This window comes from Osmia lignaria, chromosome 13 (genome assembly GCF_051020975.1).
Source record: "Osmia lignaria lignaria isolate PbOS001 chromosome 13, iyOsmLign1, whole genome shotgun sequence".
Classification (NCBI taxonomy): Eukaryota; Metazoa; Arthropoda; class Insecta; order Hymenoptera; family Megachilidae; genus Osmia; species Osmia lignaria.
The window spans coordinates 1,607,072-1,630,088 of NC_135044.1; the positions used below are offsets into that span (position 1 = coordinate 1,607,072).

At 39.5% G+C, this 23,017-nt stretch overlaps 2 protein-coding genes, 1 long non-coding RNA gene and 3 other non-coding genes across 13 annotated transcripts; 1 reads left to right on the plus strand and 5 right to left on the minus strand.

Annotated features, from left to right (window-relative positions):
• Positions 1–244: 244 nt before the first annotated feature.
• On the minus strand, positions 245–18,453 carry LOC117602362 (uncharacterized). Of its 6 annotated transcripts, XR_004580942.2 has the most exons (7): positions 18,114–18,453; positions 8,305–8,507; positions 7,167–7,415; positions 6,040–6,182; positions 5,577–5,733; positions 5,138–5,272; positions 4,828–4,956 (listed from the first exon to the last, which is right to left on the minus strand). XR_004580942.2 is itself a non-coding variant. In XM_034320265.2 (6 exons), the coding sequence occupies exons 1-6, from the start codon at positions 18,245–18,247 to the stop codon at positions 4,707–4,709; spliced, it is 1,182 nt and encodes a 393-aa protein (XP_034176156.1). In that variant the 5' UTR covers positions 18,248–18,448; the 3' UTR covers positions 245–4,706. The 6 variants fall into 6 exon arrangements, 5 of the variants coding, with proteins under 5 accessions (XP_034176156.1, XP_034176158.1, XP_034176157.1 ...); XM_034320265.2 differs by lacking the exon at positions 5,577–5,733 and having other exon boundaries at positions 245–4,956; positions 5,972–6,182; positions 18,114–18,448; XM_034320267.2 differs by lacking the exon at positions 5,577–5,733 and having other exon boundaries at positions 245–4,956; positions 5,972–6,182; positions 18,110–18,251.
• TRNAP-UGG (transfer RNA proline (anticodon UGG)) lies at positions 8,924–8,995 on the minus strand. Its single transcript has one exon. It is a non-coding gene; the product is annotated as a tRNA-Pro (tRNA).
• On the minus strand, positions 9,314–9,385 carry TRNAP-UGG (transfer RNA proline (anticodon UGG)). The gene has a single exon. It is a non-coding gene; the product is annotated as a tRNA-Pro (tRNA).
• Positions 9,704–9,775, minus strand: TRNAP-UGG (transfer RNA proline (anticodon UGG)). The gene has a single exon. It is a non-coding gene; the product is annotated as a tRNA-Pro (tRNA).
• On the plus strand, positions 14,448–17,568 carry LOC117602365 (uncharacterized). Of its 3 annotated transcripts, XR_004580946.2 has the most exons (5): positions 14,448–14,699; positions 14,809–15,177; positions 15,252–15,710; positions 15,912–16,000; positions 16,263–17,567. It is a non-coding gene; the product is annotated as an uncharacterized LOC117602365 (long non-coding RNA). The 3 variants fall into 3 exon arrangements; XR_004580945.2 differs by having other exon boundaries at positions 14,809–15,710; positions 16,263–17,568; XR_004580948.2 differs by having other exon boundaries at positions 15,001–15,710; positions 16,263–17,565.
• A 2,572-nt stretch (positions 18,454–21,025) lies between the features above and the next one.
• Positions 21,026–22,959, minus strand: LOC143306000 (uncharacterized). The gene is made up of 3 exons (XM_076691590.1): positions 22,619–22,959; positions 21,783–21,981; positions 21,026–21,704 (listed from the first exon to the last, which is right to left on the minus strand). The coding sequence occupies exons 2-3, from the start codon at positions 21,951–21,953 to the stop codon at positions 21,360–21,362; spliced, it is 516 nt and encodes a 171-aa protein (XP_076547705.1). The 5' UTR covers positions 21,954–21,981; positions 22,619–22,959; the 3' UTR covers positions 21,026–21,359.
• Between the last annotated feature and the right edge of the window lie 58 nt (positions 22,960–23,017).

Genomic DNA, 23,017 nt, shown 5'->3' on the forward strand with positions numbered 1-23,017 from the left:
CTGTATTTAATTATAACAGTATTCTTTTTCTTTCTCTTTTTTGTATGAAGTTGAACAGAGAATAGCATGTGTGACTTTGTCGCATTAGAACGATGCCCGTCTTCTCTGTAAACACGAGCGTGTTTCCTGTCGTGAGTTCAAATTCATACGTTTTATAAAATTATTTGTATACGAAAAACAATTTTTATATTGACAACAAAAGAGTGTGTAATGCAAAGTTAAATAACAAACCTCGCTAGTGAAAATTATTAAACGATAAATTTGCTGCAGTATACTGCGCACACGAGTGAAATTGAAACTCGTCTGTATTATTCGGTGTTTATAAATCTTGTCCAAGCACCTCGTTACATGGTGTTACGAGTATAGTATTTGAGAGAGATTACAAGTTTGTTCTATGTGTGTACGTGGCAAAAAGAAGTACATTGTGAACGTTAAATAATAAAAAAAGAGGCGGTGAATTTTAACGATGAGTATGTACATTATGCCCGGGTTCAATTATGTTAAAAGATATTACAGACTACATATCACTACAGCAATTTCAGTATTAAATTTGTGTAATAAGCAGAGCACGACGATACTACCAAAGAGATGTCCGAATAACGTCAAAACGTGTTAACACGTAATACGAATAAAGTTTCTCCTGTTTGTATAATACAAACATATATCTTGTTGTCTACCTTTTAACATCGTTATTTATAGTCTGTCTTTGGACGTCAATGGGATAATAGTTTTTGTCTTTATATATTAAAACGTTAATTTAAATGCAAAAATAAATCTCCCGCCAAAAGGGAAGATTCAAATTCAACAAACTCAATGACTTACCAACTGAGTTTCCAGAACAGGGCCACTAGCGCTATCTATCAGTAAGTCGCGGAAACTACTTACAAACTAGTTTCACAGACTTCCCGATAGAGGGCAAAAATGTTCCCTGTTCTGGAATCCTAATCGGTAAGTCGTTGAGTAGTTTGCGCCGTTTTCGAATAGACGGCGCTACGGAATTTAAAACTCCCCTTTAGCGGGAGATTTAATGTTGGAATTAAATCAACAGATCGAAATCTTAAAAATATTTAATATAATATGATCATATAGTAAATGAAACTACTATAAATATTTCCTTTGACTTTTATTGTGATCAAATCAATAGTATTAAAATAATAATGTCCACGTTTATTTTAAATAAACTGTATATAACTAACACTTATGGTGAAATGTGATGAAAATTCGATTTTATGAGGCGCACGTGTAAATGTGAGGACAGATCTATTATTTTTTCTTAATGCCATGCGACAATATTAGAAAATAGCAAGTTACTTGCTAATTAATCGAAAAACTGTTTATAATTCCGACAATATTCATTTTTCAACTCATGTTTATTAGTATTATCTACGCTTAATGTTTTGAGCCCTTTTCTTAACATCCTGTATAAAGCATAATCATCGTACATTTACCGTATATTCGAATTCATATATATGTATATGTATATGTAAGTCCGTTGTATCGTTAAAGTAGCCAGTTTAGTCGATAGCTATAAAACCACCATTCGGACGAGTCTGTGTTGAATTACAATTAGTACGCATGGATATCGTAAATGCGATCGATTAAAACATAAATACAATGAGTGTTAAACATATCGGTCGCGATCAATGGTTCGCTTGATTGGACCCGGCCGATTTTGTCCCGTTTTCATATTACCGACGATGAGTGATAGTTCAATGTTCGAACACTTCAAATCCTGAGTGTTCATAGTCTCTTATATGTCTACGGCTCTCTATCACAATATTCGTTTCTTTTTTTTTCACTTTATTTATTTATTTATTTTTTTTTTTTCGTGAAAAACAAGAAGGTTCGTTTAGATTTTAAATTAATGTGTCTCGACCTACAAACTTACGACATTGTTAATCGATCCCAAAAGGAAGGAATGCATTGATTTATAAACATGATCACCTTTTAATACTTTCTCTGACGGGGGCAAGATATACACATGTTCTTCGATTCGTTAGCGTTTATCTCTAAAAATAACAACATTATTTTTTGAGCTTCCAATGCGTGGCATTTTTGACGAGAGGTATTATCCTTAAATAATTAACAACAAAACGTTCTCCCCTATCTCGGAAATCAGACGATCCGGACTCTGAGCATCGAACATGAGAACGTATCGCTGAATGAACGTTGTTTGGCACACGCATTCGCACACAGTCTCGAGTTCTCCTCAATTTTCTCGCATATGGAATTCAAACTGCACGGACAACGTATTTTTTTTTTTTTTTTTTTTTAGGTCCATTACTGATATTACTTATTCGACGCTGAATCGCTCGATTTTCCTTCCCAACCGCTGCGTTGTTTTACGTGCTCGGTCTTTTTCTTTGCCATTATAACTTACGAGCGAATGAACAATCATCCAGTGAGTGAATTACATATGAAAATGCGTTACTAGACCGTTACAGTTAATGTAGATATATTGTCGGATAGATCGGAAACCAGTGTTCTCTTCGATAATACGTTTGTGGTCAGTAACTCGATTTTACACAGCCTATGAGAAAGTAAAAGCAATTTAGGGATGCAAGCCCCTGTTGAACCTTAACCAGTCAACAGCGAAAGAAAGTCTTCCCTAATTTTAGTCAAGACATCCTTTTGTATATTTTACATTTGTTCTTTTTTTTTTTTAGTTCATTAAAATCCACAATTTTAAGCGTATTTTTTTCTCATTCATTTTAATTGAAATCGAATTTGAAACAGTAAAAATCTAGACGAGTGCTGTCCAAATGTTTGCCCTCGTGGAGATAGTATTATCGTAAAAGAAAGATGTAAAGTGGATAGATTAGGCATCTTCCTTTACTTATGCTATTTCATAGGAAACCGTGTCGCCTTGAACCACGAGGGCATCTCGCAGACAAATCTAATCTAAATTCTTCTTCAAGTTGTTCAACGACGACGACGACTTAATCTCGGAACAAACCACAAACGTTTTATACATATTGGTACCACAGTACGACTTGGTTGCAACACTTCTGCCGATCATTTTCTCTTGTTCGACCCTTCGTTTAACTACGTATTTACAGGACTAGAGTCTTATTTAAAATCTCGTGAGTCTGCTCGACTACCGTTTCAAAATCCTTGTAAAATTTTCATGGAACTTCGATGGGAATTGAAATGACGATAAATGCTTTTCACCGAGGCATGGAAACGTACGATGAGATGAAATAAAGTTAAATGACTGATTGAGATTCGTAAAAGCTATTACGTTGTCACGATTGCCGAGCACGCAATGAATTATGAACGTAACATGCATTTACCTTAGATCTATATTCTTAAATTCTATGGCGTGTAATTAACGTCCACAATATAATTAGCTACTTAAGGTCGTCGATTCAATGTGTTCGTTTAGGTATTAACTACCAAGCACTAATCCACGCTGTACCGTCGAAAGATTATTCAACGAATCCTAGGTCTTTCTTTTTCGATATTATTTTCACCGGTGTATTTCGACGACTATCGTAAAGGTTTAAGTGTCCAATTGAGAGTAAAATTCGCGCAGAAAGCTGTCGAGAGTGTTCCTCGCAAGTGGACGCCTTGTCTGAGAATAGCTGTCAGAGAGCGTCATTCAACTTTCAGAGTGCGAACATGTTAATTTACTCTTAAATGGATACCGAATATTTGCTCACAAAATACGAAACATTTTCAAACAACCAACATTTTCTATAGAATAGGTTGATTGTCACATATAAAATCTTGTATCGAATTAGATAATACAGATGAAACAAAAACTGTCGTCTGTGAGTGTACGTTTGCAAGAGAACAACATTTAGGAAGTTTATTCTACTCTCTTGCATGGCAGGATCGTGTTTCTTAATTTATACAGAACTGAATCGTGCCAGCCTTCACCTGTATTACTATATTTAGAGAAGAATTCGGGAATGGCGCATTAATTCGATGCGTTAAAGTTTCCTACAACTTACAAAAACAGTGTTTCGTTTATTTTGCAAAATGTCGAGGTTGGTCGAATGTTTATCAAAGCTTTTCAAAATTCTGCACTCCAACAGTGTGATACTCTCTTAGCTTCAGTTCCCTTTCACGATACGTTCAGAACAGGGCACAGCACCAAATCGAAGAAAGAAAGAGAATCATTCGATAAAATAAACTGGGAACAAACTAGCCACGATTCCTAAGCGATGGAAACTTGACAAATTTGTTCCCGTCCCTGTCGTCGCGCCAACGGTGTGACTTATCCATCAATTTGGGTTTGCTAAGCGAAATCGATAATTGAACGTTTGCCAATACAGTTTAGTGTGAATTAATTCGTCTTAAGCGACGGTTCGCGCATCTACTCAATTTCATTTGGACACCAGCGGATTGCGATATTGTTAAACCCTGTTTAGTAACATAATACAAATGCCCATGGTAATAATTAGCGATCATCGGTTACTTAAAGTCGCAGCAAAAATTAAGGTTTCTTAATGAGTGACATTTTCATGCTAATGGTGCCAGAACTCTGAGAGAGAGACAGAGAGAGAGAGATCAATGCTCGAAAACCGATCACTCGACGCGAGTCATTTGGTTTGGCAGTTGCTAATCGATCTCGTTAACGTTTAATTATGCTCCTTCCACACCGTTCTCTTATCCTTTGTTATCTAGCATTTCGTGTATTACTTAATCAAGGGTGGCTCTTTGTCGCAACGATGTACAAAGCCGTGTTGTTGCTGTTGGGGTCATCCACTCGAATGCTCGGGAAGTAGTATGCTGACCGATTTGCGATTCCCGGCTCCGTTGCTAAGATTGCTCGCGTTGCTAATATTACTGACGTTGATGAGATTGGTAGGATTGCTGATATTGTCCGTTGCGAGGGAGGACGGTGATCGATGGGAAGGCGCTACCACCCGTACTTCCGGCCGTGGGGAAGCTTCTCTCAACGGGCTACCCATGTTTACTAGGTCCTCGGCATTTGCCAGTGTGGCCGTCCTAAAAACATAAATGCTCGATGATTGTTTTCCAGCTAAGTATAAATTTTACAAGATCAATTTACTTGTTACGCTACAATGTTTCAAGAATTTGTTATTTTTAACTAACTCAGAACGTCCGGCATATAAACTGTTATCGTAAGACTGAGGTAGGATGCGACGAATAAAGAAATATTGCCCACCTATGTTGCGGAGGTGGCGTAGGCGTTCTTGATAAAGGGAAACTGGCCACTTCTCTCGTCACTGAGAGCGACCGAATCGATCCGAATGTTTGGTCCGGCGATAAATTAGCACCGACACTCTGCACCATCCCGCTACTGAAACAGACCAATTTATTTACATGAATTCAGTTCGTCAAACGCAGGGAGGGGTGCATCTTTCTTCGATTGCTGCGCCGATTCCTGCAATTAGTATCCCAACAATATTCGCATATAATATTGCGCGATACTTAGCTCTCTATCTTGCGAACCTGCAATGGAAAAAATGGCGAAAAGGATTCATATAAATGGAGCCTCTTTTTTCATTTTGAAAATAAATCAGGCGAGCTAAGATAAATGAAAAAATAGCAGAGCAATGTAATTGTGTGTCGTGTACGTAATTGAAATTTGAATTTAAACTAACAAAAATGATATTCTTTTAGGGTCAACGGGAGTGACGGTAGCGCCTCTAACGGAGTGGCAGTAAAACACATGGAGGATGGTGCTGTCCTTGTCTCTCTACGCAGGAGAGGTACTGTCGAACTTTCCAGAACTGTTCTAATCCAAACGTCAGCATCCAACTAAATAAGGAAATTTCGATGGCGCTTAAATGATAAAGCCTTAGCAAATTGTAGGTAGAAAATATATATTTGGTTATAACTTTATAAATGAAAGAACTCAAACAGCAGAGTGCAATGTAACTGATTAACTCTCTTCTCCTTTATGATAGGAATTCGTTTCAAATGCGCAATTACATTATGTGCATTCTTATTCATCGAGCAATTTGATACGAGAGGCGTATACAGATTGCAATCTCACCTGACCGAACCCGAAGTTACCAAGAACGGCATAGGTGTTGGGCACGGGCTCAATGGCGAACTGCTCACCGAACTTCGGGTGCTGCTTAACACAGAGTGTGGACATTGCGGTGGTCCGACGTGTACACCTCCAGATGTGTTTCCTTTACTCGAGGAACGTCCTTTCAGGCAGGGAATTCTCGACCATCCGCTAATATCCTTACCCGATATACCTGCGAACAAATATTATTATAGAACATTAGCAAACAATTCTAAATTGTTCTTCGAAGAAGAATTCGATATACCTCTAAATATATCTCTAAAGAGGGAAAAAAGCAAAGCCTTACTCATCGATTTGAATGAAACTCGGTGAATTTATAAAACCATCTATGATACAAATAACGGGATACCTGTTTACGAATTTATAATAGTTTGCGCACGTTCTAGTTGCACACTTGGCATACCTAATTTACTCACCGTCCATAAATTATTCATAAAAGTATCGCGGTATGTTTGTTAATACATACTGCGGAAGAATACTCGTTCTATGTGACGTGAAATAGCAGCTGATAAAGCTACCCCGGTGAATTGGGGATCTACTCAATGTCATAAATGGAGGTTTGGAATAGAGCCGAGCGACCTTGGCCATGGAGGATTGACTGAAGGTTTTCGCGTTGCAGAATGTAAAACCCTGGCTCGACACGATGAATGATAGCGAAAGTGGCTCTTTGCTTCGTCACGAAAGCTACACTTATACCCCTGTACAAAGGCTACGGGTAAGCTATCAAGGATAGGAAGCCGAGTTCCAACGGGGAGCGCGAGCTTTCCCCTTTTTCACGTTTTGTTTGCATAGAAATCTATAAACCGTTGGTCGGTTAAGGAAATTGTTTTGAGGTTTCAGCTTCGAACACGAAACCGAGATGCTGTAGGATCGGTAACCCGGCCGACTGACCAGAGGAATAATTTGATAAACTGGTATTAGCCTGAATTCCGACAATCCAGTTAGCTACCTTAACCCTGATCCAGCCTCGTTCCGAATTCAGAACAATTGACACGAAGTGGAGCACGCTCTGGTAAACTAACGTTACTGCAAAGTTACCTCGCATAGATTTTCCACGAATAATTTCATCCGACAAAGAAGCAGGAAGATCGTAATGTATGTTGCCAATTTTTGGAAAGCAGACGAAATAAAGTAGGTACAAGTGTCCTTGACTCACCGAGCATTTTGGCACCCTGAACAGGACTTAAAGGATAGAAATCTCCGTGTAGAGGACAATGGAAACCGACTCTGCGCTCCCTTCTTCTCGCCCTTCTGGTCAGCAAGCAAAGCAATACGCCAAGGGCGAGCATGAGAGCACCCACAACTATGCAGATCGGTCCCAGGATTCGGGAATTCCCTGTGAACGCGATTCTTGCCGCGTACGAATCCTTATCCTCGTCTTCGCCTGGTCCACGATACGACGCAGCTGAAACAAAGAAAGATTCATAGACCCGTTTCCTTGCAATTAAGTTCTTTAAAGCTGAACAGTGAACAATCCTTGTCCGTTCTACACGCTTTTATCATCGACGGATAAAGATAACTGGCATTAAACCAATTGCATGCTCAATAAAAAATTTTCCGCGATTAATGTCTCGTCGCAACTTATCATTCCACGTACAATTTAACTTCAAATATTCGTATGTACGTGTTTTAAAGACGATGTTGTTGGGAAACAATCTGTATCGCAATATGACGTTCGTTTGTTAATTTGACGGAAGCCTCTATCGTAATCGTTGAATTCGATTAGTTGCATCGAATAAGAAGCCTTGTTCCTAATCTGAGTTAACAGCAAACTCTATGTTCCAAATAGTTAGAAGAACTGACTGATCCCTAAAGGAACGCCGCGTTGATCAAGTTATGCAAATGATTAACAGACGGGTTTCTTCACATCGGAACAGTGGATGATTGTTTTCAACGATCGATAAAATTTGTACACAAGCAGCTGAAGATTATTCGAGAGCTTGAAATCCGTGACTGCCTTAGCTGATAACACGTGCGACTTGTATTATGCAACACCGTTACAAATCTCTATGAAGTAATAATGTTAGTTAAATATCCGTGTGCTCGTTAGTTCGTAATCGATACGACTTTGGCGAATGTCACAACGTAATACTTTTTTAATCCTCCGTTCATCCACTCTGATCTTCTTCGTGTGAATCCAAGAAGCCTGTAAATTCGTTAACGCCAGTTCCTTTGTATCTCTGGTACAGCTGTATAGGAATGATGTATGTGACAGGGAATTATCGAGGAATACTATGAAGGTATTCGGATACTTATGTTTGTAGACAGAGAGACTAAAGGAGAAGAATACGAACCAGTGAGCACAGCGCCGACGAGCATAAAAAGAAACCCGAATGCCGGAAGTGCAATCTGGCAATTCGCAGCTATTACAACCCCAGCTACCATGAGACCACCCTCGATCTTCTCCACTCTTAAGCGCGATATAGGAGTCGGACATTTTAATTTCGCCCCAAGTCCGCCACTCAGCGTACCATCCTCAGCTGCCATGGTGCTGGGCCTGGAATGATACACAAATAACCACACGGTTAGGTAGTTCTTTTTATAAAAGCACAAAGCAATGATATCTACAATGAATAATTTAATAATGATGCAGGATGGTTTTTAAAAATGTCGGTGAAAAATGAATAGCTGAATTAATTATTAATTAATTGTTTGCAATTGTATACGCCATCGTATCATGGCTAAGATACTTTTTACAATAACTCATTACGCAATAGAAGATAACAAATTTATCGGTGCTCGTATGAATCAAGTTTTATAAACAAATTTTAGAGTCACAGGAAAATATAGTATTTAATTATATTTAAAATATTCATTTATAGCAGAACAGAAATTAAATTATTCCTTGGAATTATTTTAAATAATGTATGAACTGCACGGATATGTATATATAATTAAAAAAAAAAAAATACTGGGCTCAGCCGGGATTTGAACCCGGGACCTCTCGCACCCAAAGCGAGAATCATACCCCTAGACCACTGAGCCAGTTGCCAATGCTGTTCACTTCTTATATGTCACCAGGGAATGCCGATTCGTTAAACATTATTACAATTGATTGTTCACTTATAAAATTCAATAACTAATAATACAATGAAATTATCTTCTACTAGTTCATACATCGCACTTGACTGAAACAATTTAATTACCTATAAAAGAACATATATAAACACCCAATATAAACATGTTTCGTTTCATCATATTTTTAAACATAATTATGTATATTTCTTTACTTAAAAATGTATACTTTTATTATTTTCATAAACTAATTGAAAAAAGTTTAATTAGTAAAAAGAAAAAAAAATCGGGCTCAGCCGGGATTTGAACCCGGGACCTCTCGCACCCAAAGCGAGAATCATACCCCTAGACCACTGAGCCAGTTGCCAATGCTGTTCACTTCTTATATGTCACCAGGGAATGCCGATTCGTTAAACATTATTACAATTGATTGTTCACTTATAAAATTCAATAACTAATAATACAATGAAATTATCTTCTACTAGTTCATACATCGCACTTGACTGAAACAATTTAATTACCTATAAAAGAACATATATAAACACCCAATATAAACATGTTTCGTTTCATCATATTTTTAAACATAATTATGTATATTTCTTTACTTAAAAATGTATACTTTTATTATTTTCATAAACTAATTGAAAAAAGTTTAATTAGTAAAAAGAAAAAAAAATCGGGCTCAGCCGGGATTTGAACCCGGGACCTCTCGCACCCAAAGCGAGAATCATACCCCTAGACCACTGAGCCAGTTGGATTGAACTTTCTTCTAAACATTACATACGATTGTTTAACGTCATTTTAAACAAACTATGGTCTATTCGTTTCTTCGTACTTTTATAAGTTAAAATAATACTATGTGATCTGCTACTTTCGTATTTCGATAAATAGTGTTAAGGTTATCAAGGCCATAGCCAAGTAGGACCTATTATAGGTATGACCTATTTGCATTGAAATTGTCCGCTCCGTGTCGATCTACATAGGTAATGTAGGTAGTATCCGCGGTTGTTTCAGTCGCACCAAAGACGTCACGAATGACGTCGTTGAGGCGACCGCATCGCGCACACGACGACATGACGTTCGTCTGGTTCAGCGTGGCCGTTTGGCCTTTTTCGCGCGTAGTTCAACTATGACCAAGGAAACGTGAAAATGTCAATTCCAAACGGTACCATTTAACGACCGAAGGTTAAATACCTCCTCGATTCTCAATACAACACAGTCTGCACTTTTATGCAGACCACGTTTTAGGAATTTTTCATGAGAAGTGAAAAATTTCATTTTCCCTTATTTTCTAAACAGTGTATCTGAACAATGTGGCGGTAGCAGTGGAAAAACTTGAAAAGAGCAAGGGCGACGGTTTTACGCGACGGAACTAAGCTCTCGAGCTTTGAGTTTCCGTCGCCCAATTAACGTCGACCAACCGACCCGCTCTGCTCTTCAATAAGCGAACCGACCTCTTGCCTCGTATGTATAATGAAAAGGGCATCTCGTTAAATCTACGCCGATGCATGAAAGAAAATAAGGAAAAAAGGAGGAAAATTGAAGGAAAGGAGAAAGCAGTAAATATTCTGGTCGACATGCTTGTACACCAACCGGTGAGCAAATCTTTCATTTTATTTGCCAATAATCGTAAATTTTGTCTTCGGCTCTTTTTTAAAATGTACTCGCCATTTCTATTAGCCTTTCGGATGTCTTTTGACATTATTTACGTAATTGTGAATTAACATCATAACCCAGCGCCAATTATGTAACCAACCATCTAAGATTCAACTTTCTAGATGCCAATATTCCTTCAGCGATTCTTCGATGTTTTCATACGAGGAAAAACTGAAGAAAATTGTTGCGCATGTCAATCATCGAGCCGAACATAATGGTCAGATGGATGAATTGCGATCGGCATGACCCCATTCCGAAGATCACGATGAGATAACCCATGTACCCCCGATTCTTGGCTCGCTCTTTGCCCCATTTACCCGGATGTGTAGGTCACCGGAGATGAAGAGAAGTAACGAGGCTAACAATTGAAGCAACAAGAACAAGTACCACTTATTCTCGGTTCCGTTGATATAAATGAATTTCGACTCGGTTACTTGATTCACAGAAATCGTTACCATAATCGATCAAAGTGGCAGCTATCTTTTCGTCGAGCGATGAAAACTAACCCAGTGTATTTCGGGAAATAATTTTCCGACGCTTTCAGTTGTCGTGCAGAGCAAGAAACTACGCATTACCAAACTAATGATTCATAGCATAAGAATTTTCTATTAAAAAAGCGTTCCTTGCAACACACCTGTCTACTTAACAACCAACGTGTCTTTCTTTGTCAAAAGTAATCAGACATTTTGTTTCCAACAGGAGGAAAGCGTTTGATATATTACACGGTAGTGTTTTTGGTCTTTTAGAAGCTGTATAAGTTGCGATCGAGTCTCGTTAATGAGCGAAGACTCATTTAGCATCAGTATTCACTCGATGTGATTCAGCGTGATCTCAGAAGCGAACGACTCGCATGTTTCCTTTTGTTTTCCAAGTATTATTATTCTTCTGCGCAATTAGTAGAATGAAAAACTGAACACTTATCTAAATGTGCAACCACTCTGCTTCGTAATTCGTTCGAATTCAATTGCGAAATAGCCGATTCATCGAGCGCAATCGTCTGTTGGTCACGCGATCGATCATAATTTTATGCCTTTTTTATTTGAAACTAAAGATAAGTCTAAGGAACAAAAGGCAGAATGGTACGATAAGTAAAATGACCTTGCATAAACAGAGTGGAGAGCAGAGGAGGTCGACGACCGGGTAGCATGGCTCGCAAGATGCAATAAAGAACGCCTTTCTACAGCCTTGACTGCAACCTCCATTATGTTGCTCTCAGCTTCGTTGTCACGTGTCAATGTATATAGAATGACGTATTACTGTCGCTCTTCAACATCGTGCTATACGTACAATGTATTTAGAAACTTTAGCTCCGTTACCAGCTGCGATATTTTCGTAATCAACTAACCCTTGAAAAATCTTCCAATATGAACGTGAGAATGATTCGATTTACAATTTCATCTTAGGTCGAGTTTGCATTGGGAAAGTAGCCTGGGCAAGCAGAGGAAAAGAATTAGGTTCTGTCTTCCTCGTTCCCAGGTATATTGGCACAGGTTACCACACCCGGCTACTTGCCCGGTGTAAATTCGGCGTTATGGCGTTCGAGCTGCACCTGCCAGTTCGGGATTACATTAAACAGCCAGTAAAACTGTCCTGATAACTTGTAGACTCGTTCCATTATATTTATACGTCCACCTGCCGGGACATCTGTATATGCCCTTATCCTCCACCCAAGGAACTTCTTGTAAGATCATTAGAAAAAATGTTTTCTTTGTTCCTCGTAGCATTCGATAAAGCGAAATGCGCTCTTTCTCCTTCTGTTCTGTTCTTCGTACCTCCCTACCCACGTGCCAACATGGAAGTCATCTTTCAGGGGCCTGTGCCCAACGTATGTACCTTGACTTCAGTGGTCTTAGGGATACCGGCAAGAGCCTACGAGGCTAAGGCCGTTGACTTATTGTTCGTAATAATTGTTTTATCTACTAATTCGATGCTGTTCCACTCTGTATACTTCGGATGTGTCCTCATGACTTTGTGTGCGTGTGAATGGACGAGGTGTATTATATTTTCTAGGTTCTCGTGTCTGCTAGTGTATTCTACTGCAGTTACCAGTTTATATCTTAATGCAGGCATGACTAAGTAGTGGCTCGCGAGCTACATTCTTCCTTTCTCATGCCGTAAATTCTGAAGAATGCACTCGTGCAACGCTCGAGAATTCCCTGTTTCTTAAAAAGACTTCTTCTAGAGTTTGAAGAATGGGGAATTATCAAGCGGTTAGGACGTCGTTTTGCACCAACTATGTATGTATTTAGCAGCGAATAGAAGTGCCTGTCCACGCGCGAACGGATGAGGTGAACGGATGTCGAATTGAATTGGCACAATAACCATAATCAGAGCTTAATGCGGCAATAGATGTGCGACCTTTTCCCTCGCCATTAAGAACGAACCGTAACGAAAGACGACGGTATCTCGTTACGCGTTGAAGAGCCGCGCGTTTCCGCAAAACAATCGAAGCCATGATCCGAGCGTGAAAGGCACGGTGAAAGAGTTATAATGTACGAACGTATAGCATTTCTTCTCTTACAAAAATACATACAGTCATTGGCTATATGGGGAAGGAGAATTAAGTGCACGCGCCTCTTCCTAACAGGGAATTTTATACTGTGAGGAAAGAAACGAGGAAACGTACCGTGCAGGGTTATCTCCAGCGAACTGCGACTTCTCCGTGTGAAACGGTGTACCGAACGTCATAACCGAACAGGTGGATAATCGTTGCTGGCGTCGATAATTCTCCTCGGTCCGTTGACGATTCTCGTTACCAGCCGTGTTAGCACGGCCGTTACCGAATAATTCGGCTAGTCAGCTGATCGCTCTATGTTTCATTGTTTCGCTCACTTTTCGCATTATCGATAGAATTTTTGTGGCAGAAGTCCTCTCTCTTAAACTCGCGGCTGTTAGACCGCGAGACTCGGCGTTCTATGTACAGTCGGATCGAGTTAACGTTCCCAACCCGACGTCCCTCGTTCGCTTCTCGTTGATATCGCTAAAGCATACGTGCCAACTTGTTGGACCGCTATTCGAACATATCAGATCGTTCTGTGTTTCTGCTCTCTTACAGTATCTCCGCCGCGGATGCACTTGTTTCCTTTCTCGACGTTCTAAAAATCACTTTTTACACCTAAAATACGATCCCTGCGCAATGAACGGTTCGGGATAATCACAGCGTTCGATAATAAACGAATGGAATAGGTCGAAGATCGATCGTTAACGTGAAATGCAAAGGGGAAAATTGAGAATGTACTGCACTCGACGTTTCGTTGGATCACAAGTAGTTATAACGGTATCGAAACGCGGTCGGTAAACACAAAGCACGCACAGAAGTTTAACGAAGCAACACCCGACGAACGTAACAAGTGCAATGACCTGTCACTCGCCGTTCCATTTCGTTTCGATGTTCTTTCACACGATTCACATAGCACGTACGAAATTGTTTACCAGACAATTTATTTATCGTTAAATTACGTGAAATTATTCACGATGAAAACGCGCCTGCTCGAATATCGGTCGCGAATGCAGCGACTGTGCGTGACTGTACGTGAAATGCAGGAGGATCCGATGAAAGCCGAGCAACACCGAGACAAGCCGAAGGCACAGAATCAACCCATCTCATGTCTGGCATCCGACTGGCTCCGTGGAAAGCTGGCTTGACGGACGCAAAAGACGTCACTATATCCTCCCCCCCTCGCTTTCCATCCGTCGACCCCACACTGTACCTTTCTTGTCGGTTGCGCCATCGTGCTGCTCCGAACCGTGTCATTATCCTTAACCCTCTACAATATCTCGTTACCGGTATCGAGCGCATTTCAGAGATGACGAGTGCAACGAGTGACTTTGTCATTTCGTTACTACATCTCATCCGTCAAGTATTTTCCTCTTCGTGGTACTTCCAGCATAGTAGCCGCTCGATAAGTAGCCGTACTCGAGGCACTACAGATGGTCCTTGTTCAGAAACGAAGAATTATCGAGCGTGATACGAATATACCGACTTAGGACCACAAAGGGTCAACATATCCCATAGTAGGTATATTACTCAGTTATTCAGTTATTCAGTTTTGTCCCCCGGACATTCTAGCTATTTTAGGAGCATACGAAATCCTAGAATGCACCCGTTGGCTCTCTATTATTTATAGGATGTTCCGAGTCAATGGCCTGAAAGATATGTTCGTGAATTTTTTAATGTTCAATTTAAAACCTAAAATTAAAAAATTTCTACAAATACATATTCGGTAGAATTATGTAACGCTGAAATAATGCACAGCTATCTTGCATTACACGAGGTATGGGTCTTCAAATAATGGTAATTCAGTTATGATTCTTTGTAGAAATGAAAAGTATAACGCTTGAAATGCTTCTCAGTGAGTCACGGGAGCTCCTAGAAAGTTTATGGTATAAAATTAGATTACTCGTTCCTTACATAAACCCATACTTATTAGATATTAATAATATAGTAGTAAAATCAAATATTTACCTACCTCAACGCCAGTGAAGCACATCGATGAGTATGTATACATATACACGGTAGTTGTGCAATCGAACGAGTACTTTTAACCGATGACGATTTTAAAACGGTTAGGTAACCAAAAGTGCATCGAAGTTGGCATTCGTGAGACGAATAAGCCAACGAGATCAGTTATCCGTCGGTTGTACTGATGATAACTTTTCGACGAATTATCGTGCACTAGTCACGAAAAAGCATGGGTAAAGTGTACTCGATTTTCGAAACAATAGACGGTTGGATACGGGAGGTGAAAGGTCTCCGTCGAATATCTAGAAACCGAGTTTCCGAAACGAAAATCACGATCGATACGAACGACAGTATCTTCCATCACGAAACGTGGAAGCAAGCTTTCCTGACCGATTCACCGGTACTTCGTGATCTACTGTTCGGTGTGCCCACCGAGAGCAACGTGATCGATGTCATTTGCACGATCAATCGTTTCATCTTCTTTTACTTGATTATTAAATGGATCAATTTCGAAGTACGCACGATTTTTGACACCGATCATTTTCCTTTTAATTGATCTCGAAACGCGTAAGTGTAAATTCAGTGTCATCGTATAGGCATTCTAGGATCAAATGATTAAACGTTCTATTTTCATTTCATTTTTAAGAACAACTAATTCATAGTGGTTCTTAAAAACTTGTCTCTTCGTACGAATTTGATGAATCAAGAAATATTTATATTTAGATCAGCATTCGTTTGAAACTGAAACACTATTCTTTCTTTTCCCAGGAAAAATGACTCGTAATTGATACGTGTACCTAAAATTCAGTTAATGTGGTTATATATTGAAGGAGGTAAACAGGGCAATGTAAATAAAGGTAACTATTCGATGTTTTTGGCAAATGATACATTTTATTTCTCTTATTAATTACACAGCGTTGGATACCGAATTCAGAACCCGCGTAAGTTCTATCTTGAATGCTTTGAGGTGAAATTTAGTCGCTATCGATCGCAAGTTATTTCGATGTCCATGTTCCAAGTTCGTAAGAGCATCGAAAATAGACTTTGATTTGCATCAGATATGTACATCCACCCGCATGTACTTTGTATGTACAATTATTCGATTTCTCATTGTTATAGGTGTCTACTTTTGTACACTATAGTAGCCGCTTGATAATTTCCCTCTTTCGAGGCTCCAGAGGTAGGTCTGTCTAAAAGACCGACAATTATCGAGCGTCTACTTACAATTAGCAGAGCGGTAGGCACTGCCCCTGGATATATACCACTCGGCATACTGTGGCGTCAAGCGGGTCATCCCGTGCAGGGACCTGTACCGCTTCGACACTTTTCGTCCATAACTCATTCGCTTTCACGGCACCTTTTCATCGGGTTTGAAGGTCCCGATTAATTTCAATGTATCACGAAAAATACAATGATAAAATATGTTCCATCTGTCCTTTCTGTTATTCGTCAAGCAATTCTACGAGTTTCAATTGGCAATGTAACCAAAAACGAAGGTTATCCTTGAGCAATAAACGAATGGATAGACGAAATAATAACTGAAAAGGGATAGAGGGTGAGAAGATGACAAAAGAGAACGGGAAGTACTGCGAAGTACAAAAATAAGTAACGTGGAGGCCGGGTTAGGTAAACAGGGGGGATAAAAGGATAGGTCGGAAAAGAAGGAAACGCTCGAGGATGTAAAGAACAGCGGAGACAGAAAGAGAGAGTACGTAAAGGCAAGGAGGAGAATGGAGAAACTCATGGCTGCTGCTGATCGATAGAATGGAGAGCTGCGCGGTATACACTTGCTTTTCCAATAGAACATTGTAGAGATATAACGTATGTAGATAAACACACTTTTGGGAAATAATTACATGTATGCGCATCCTGCAGAGATCATTGTTCAATGTAAATCCTATTTTACTGTAGCTTCTATTTTGGATCATTATCTGCGATGAATATATAAAAGACTCCACCGAATTATTCATATTTAACTTCTTGGGTTTTGTTCCCAATATCCCAATGACGACGGCACTCACATGAGTCTTTAAATTAGATGTTGCGGCTGAAGGCTGTAGACGTAAATCCTAACGTACATCTATCCTCATTGGTGTACCAATTTTATGGCTTCAGGAAGCCAGTGGGGACTTTCAAAAATCGTGTTTATTTATATTTTTGAAAAAAAAACAATATCAGCTCACATTTTTAAGATACCGGGTCTATAATGGCCCATTCACAGACTTCCATAGAAGTGAGATCATTGATATAGACTCGTAGGGTTTAAAGGCCATAGATAGACGGTACGATGCGCCTTCCATACGGAGGCACAAAAATAAACTTCCCGGTAGAGTCTACAATCAATGACGTCACGTTCGGTCACAGTTTACCGGTCAATGACCTTTGATCGCTTCGGGTCACCTGGCAGTAGTGACAAAATGCCTAGCACAACTACTCGAGAAATAATATCTGAAAAGCATGGCGTTTCAAAGAGAATAGTTTCGCTATGCATCATGCCGATGACATGCCAACGACATAGTCATAATGCACGCGAAAGGTAAGTTGATCTACATGTGAATTGGACGTTGCAAGTTTACATATACTAAAAATCGCGTAGATCAGCTTATGTATCACAGAATCATTTCGATATTTCATTAATTTCTACTTTGTTTTATTTACTGCTATACTGGTACCAAAATATCATAATTGGTAACATGGCCATTGTGTATTATACCTTTTGTAATTAAATATAATGGCCACTTAGTCAGGTACATGATTATCATTCACATAAGTATGAACTTCTACCGTTAATCGACGCATAATTATGATCGAGGTACTTTGTATAATGTATCACGCAGTAAATATGTATGTACTTAGGTACAGGTAAAAAAGCGCCATTCATTGTACGCTTCTTCAAGTAGTGAAAGTAGCGCGATGGTTTACATGGTTACATGGCTTGACATAAAACATGATGCTCATCTACTTACTTACTTATTGCCGGCGTTCCCTAGCTGACAAGACGATGATGATTCGTCACTGTCATTATCATCAGTTTTTTCTGTCGAGGGTTGTGCTGCGGCATGGCTTCTATTGCCGGTCTCCAGGTCAGCGATGAGAGTGTACATGGACGATCCTTAGGCAAACGTAGAACGTCATTTCTTGGACGGCATTGTCGTGAAACTAGTGTATCACTTTTTGCGGGCTATTTTTCACATTACACGAAGGGAACGCAATCGTTTAGATTCACGAAGAGAACCAATTTCGTTCACAAACCCTTGCACAGTCGATCGCAAGTAGCGCCCTCCTGCCAGTGACTACAGATCTAACAAGACTAGACATGCCTTTGTTTTCAAGCGGTTTCGAATCTGTGCTTTGAGAACGAACGCCATCTGCTTTATCCTGTATAAAAATGAGAAATACTTCGCACTGCAACAGTCTACCGCACTTTGATGGTAATAGCAGATTGCTTCGATATCAAAAACTATGTACCATTTCTTATTGTCAATCAGTGTCTCGAACTCAGCCTTGCTATATTACAGCAATAAGAGGAGCAGCAAGGAGAAATTGATTCGGCCCTTCTTTCAACACTAGATATGATGGTTTCATTATCAAAATCCTGATGGTGGGGCCATCAGGATCCCAGGTGTCGAGAGTGGAAACTCCAGCCGTCATTACACCGGGTGTGACCCCCGATGTCGGCCACATGCTAGGCATCCCAGAAGGGCACGAATGCGCCAGGTGTGGAGAGCTCCGAAGTGATCTACATAAGGTCCCAAAGCCCTCCTTTAGCGCCAGCGTCGGTCGCCGTGGGGTTTTAGTCAGTAAGAATCTGACACTCTCCCGCCGTCCGCTTTAATGCTTTAAAGTTCCTCCGGTCCCCATCATCTCTGCACCCTTGCATCCTTTTTTTTTTTTTTTTTTTTTTTTACGTGGTGGAAATCTTCAGAAAGACACCTCCAGCCCCTCTGGGGAGGGGCCGGCGGTAGTGTGGGATTTTTACCCACTAAAACCACCACGGTGGCCTGCACTAGGGCGGTAGGGAAGGTACTTTGACCCTCCACCATGTGCCAAACTCTGCCGACATCGGGGGCCACACCCGATGCCGGCATTCCTCGGGCCGCGTGCAGTGGAGACCGGGGCCCCAGCCCCGGACCCCTTCTGAATTCCTTTACATCCCTTGTTTCGGTACATCTCTGCATCCCTTACATCCCTGCATTCTTTTTATCCCTACATTCTTTTCATCCTTACACCCTTTTCATCCCTACACCCTTTTCATCCCTACATTCCTTACATCTCTGCATCCCCCACATCCCTACATTCTTTTTATCCCTACATTCTTTTCATCCCTACACCCTTTTCATCCCTACATTCCTTACATCTCTGCATCCCCCACATCCCTACATTCTTTTTATCCCTACATTCTTTTCATCCCTACACCCTTTTCATCCCTACATTCCTTGCATCTCTGCATCCCTTACATCCCTGCATTCTTTTTATCCCTATACCCTTTTCATCCCTACATTCCTTACATCTCTGCATCCCTTATAATAAATATATTATAACGACTGCTTCGAGTTAAGGTAAGTAAAGGTAAGTTAGAATTTCGTGAAAATTTCGAAAAACAGCGCCCCCTGGCGGGAAAAATGTGAACTAAAATTTCGATGTCGAATCAGCGCCCTCTGGTTTCGGAAAAAGGAACTAAAGCTTGCTCCATTTCTGGCCCTCTGGCGGGAAAAATGCGAACTAAAATTTGGATGTCGAATCAGCGCCCTCTGGTTTCGGAAAAAGGAACTAAAGCTTGCTCCATTTCTGGCCCTCTGGCGGGAAAAATGCGAACTAAAATTTCGATGTCGAATCAGCGCCATCTGGTTTTGGAAAAAGGAACTAAATCTTGCTCAATTTTTGGCCCTCTAGCGGCAAAAATGTGAACTAAAATTGCGACGTCGAATCAGCGCCATCTGGTTTTGGAAAAAGGAACTAAATCTTGCTCCATTTCTGGCCCTCTGGCGGGAAAAATGCGAACTAAAATTTCGATGTCGAATCAGCGCCATCTGGTTTTGGAAAAAGGAACTAAATCTTGCTCCATTTCTGGCCCTCTGGCGGAAAAAATGTGAACTAAAATTTCGATGTCGAATCAGCGCCCTCTGGTGGCGAAAAAAGTAACTAAATTTGGATAAAATTGCAGGCCTTATAGCCGCAAAAATTTCAACTCAATTTCAGGGAGGTACTGGGATGTATGGGATGCCGGAATATAAGTGATACAAGGATGTAAAGGATACAGGCATGTAAGGAATGCAGGAATATAGGGGATGCAGAGATGTAAGGAATAGAGGTATGTAAGGGATGCAGGAATGGAGGGGATGCAGAGATATAAGGAGTACAGGTATGTAAGGGTGCAGCGATGTAAGGGGTGCAGCGATGTAAGGGGTGCAGGGGACCCCAGCCGCCTCTACACGCGGTACAAGTAGAAGCCGGCACCGGGTGCGACCCCCGGTGTCGGCCACATGATAGGCATCCCGAAAGGGCACGAATGTATTAGGCGTGGAGGGCTCCGGAGTGATCTACATAAGGTCCCGGAGCCCTCCTTTAGCGCCAGTGTCGGTCGCCGTGGGGTTTTAGTCAGTAAGAATCTGACACTCCCCCGCCGTCCGTCCCCTGGGGACGGCGGGGGGTCTTATGCAAGATTTCCCCACGTTAAAAAAAAAAAAAAAAAAACAATCTGCAGACACAATATCTGCGAAGAAAGGCCTTGGACCATAAAGAGGCGAAGGATAATAAATAGTTAGGAAGCATGGGTCTTGGAGCATAAAGAAGGACATTTATGTTATTGTTCGTATTTCATACTTCTATACTAAAGTTTATGATTTAATTTTATAATATAATTTTATTAAAGTTGCAGATTACAATTACAATGAGATACACGGATGGTGAAATGGTTAACATTAACTATTGATTTAATATTTTACAACTAGTTATTTGTAATTAGGATCAGTTAAACAGTCGTAAAATTACTGATAAAATTAGTTGAAAAAATACTGTGACAATAATATAATATATCAAAGAATAAAATTATCAATAAACAAATCCAAACTTAATAATTATCGTAGAATTCTTAGCCAGTACTCTCTTTAATTTCAGTTTAATATATTAATATTATTAGAAGACACACAAAACATTTGTTAAATTATCTGCTACAACATCAATACAAATATTATTAAAGATTTGTACGAAATAATATTATTTATCCTTCTTTGGTTCTAAATCAACTTTTTCTTTGATCGTACTCGGGTCTGCGTTTATCTTATCATGCCTGTCATTAGAAACCTCATCGTCCTGAATTTCTGTAATAATAGATTCTTCCTTTTCTGTTTCCTCTTCTTCCAGAAAGTAATCCCACTTATTTGGATCCTCGATACCATCGGAAACGCCATTTAATTCTTTCTTCAACATTTCCAGGCATTCTCTTCGTTCTTTCCATTTCTCCGTTTGAGCGAGATCTGTCTTAGTAACATCGTCTTGCATTGCTTGTTCAATTCGCTCCTTTTCTTCGCATTCCATTATGTATTTTTCGTAATTGTCGACCTATTTTGAAGTTTAATGGAATTTTTCAAATACAAGCGAATCTTTATAACGACATGTTAAAATAAAATATTAGAAGACCTTATCTTGTAGCATTAGTTCAATATGATTTTGTCGTTTCAAATGCCGTGGTAACCAAAAACATGCCTGGACCAGTCGTAAAAACACCCAAACGGCTCCAGCAAGAGCCAGGTACGAACAAGCAGTGAATACCATACTTAGAAAATCGACTGAGATCTGTTGATGCTTCATACCGATAAATTATTGTTTTTAATAACATCTGTAATTACCGAATAAAGAAAAAACTGAAATAGCGAAGTATGTTCGATTGGAACAATCGAACAATAACATATACAGGATGTTAGTATTAATTAGAACATCTACATTATTTCTGCTAAACTTGAAAAACAATGACTGCAAGGTGAATGGTTTCCGGGTGCGTAATTTCACATCGAAATACGTTTAATAAAATTGTTATGTATTACACTCACCATTATATCGTTATTGCTGAGTAAAACACAGGTACGCAGTTAACTCAGATTTTTATGCAAATAAAAAGAATTATCTCAAACATTTATAGCCACGTAATACGAATTGAGGTAACTTAGAAAATGATCTATAGTTTCTCTATTAACGATTGATTTTCCTTACAAATTTTCTAGTTTAATAATTTAATTTAAAAAGTAAATAAAATAACGTTCTTCTTCTTGTAATTCTTAACAAAATAGTTTTACCATCCTTCGTTTGTAATTTATAACATCTGATACCTAATACAGCTCGAGTAATAAAAAAAAAAATTATAATGTTATACGCGAGGGACGTTTTATTTAAACCCTTCATACTCGTAGCGCGTAAACTTGATTTCATTGAATAATGCATAAACTTTTATTATTCATCCATCCGCTTAGTTAACTTACCTTCTTTAGAGGTACAATGGTAGTATCATGTTCAAATTTGAGATTCCTATTTAAAAAGAGAAAACTTAAACGTAACGCGACCGGAAAGTGAAAGAAACTACGATATGTCAGGCTGATGGGTTGAATACGACTATTCACTACTGACCCCTATCGAAACAATCAATATATGGATATATCCACGTATGATTATACTGACATTCTAACACGCTACAAATATTTTAACATAAACATGACTTCCTATGTAATTAATAATTCATAGTCCTGTTTCTATTCCGCTTTATCTAACACTAATTGATCCGCTTCAAAAACTCTTATATTGTATATACAAATTAATTTTTCAACTGTAACAAATAAAAAAAATCTGGAAAGAATATATGTATATCATCGAGTTTAATCGTC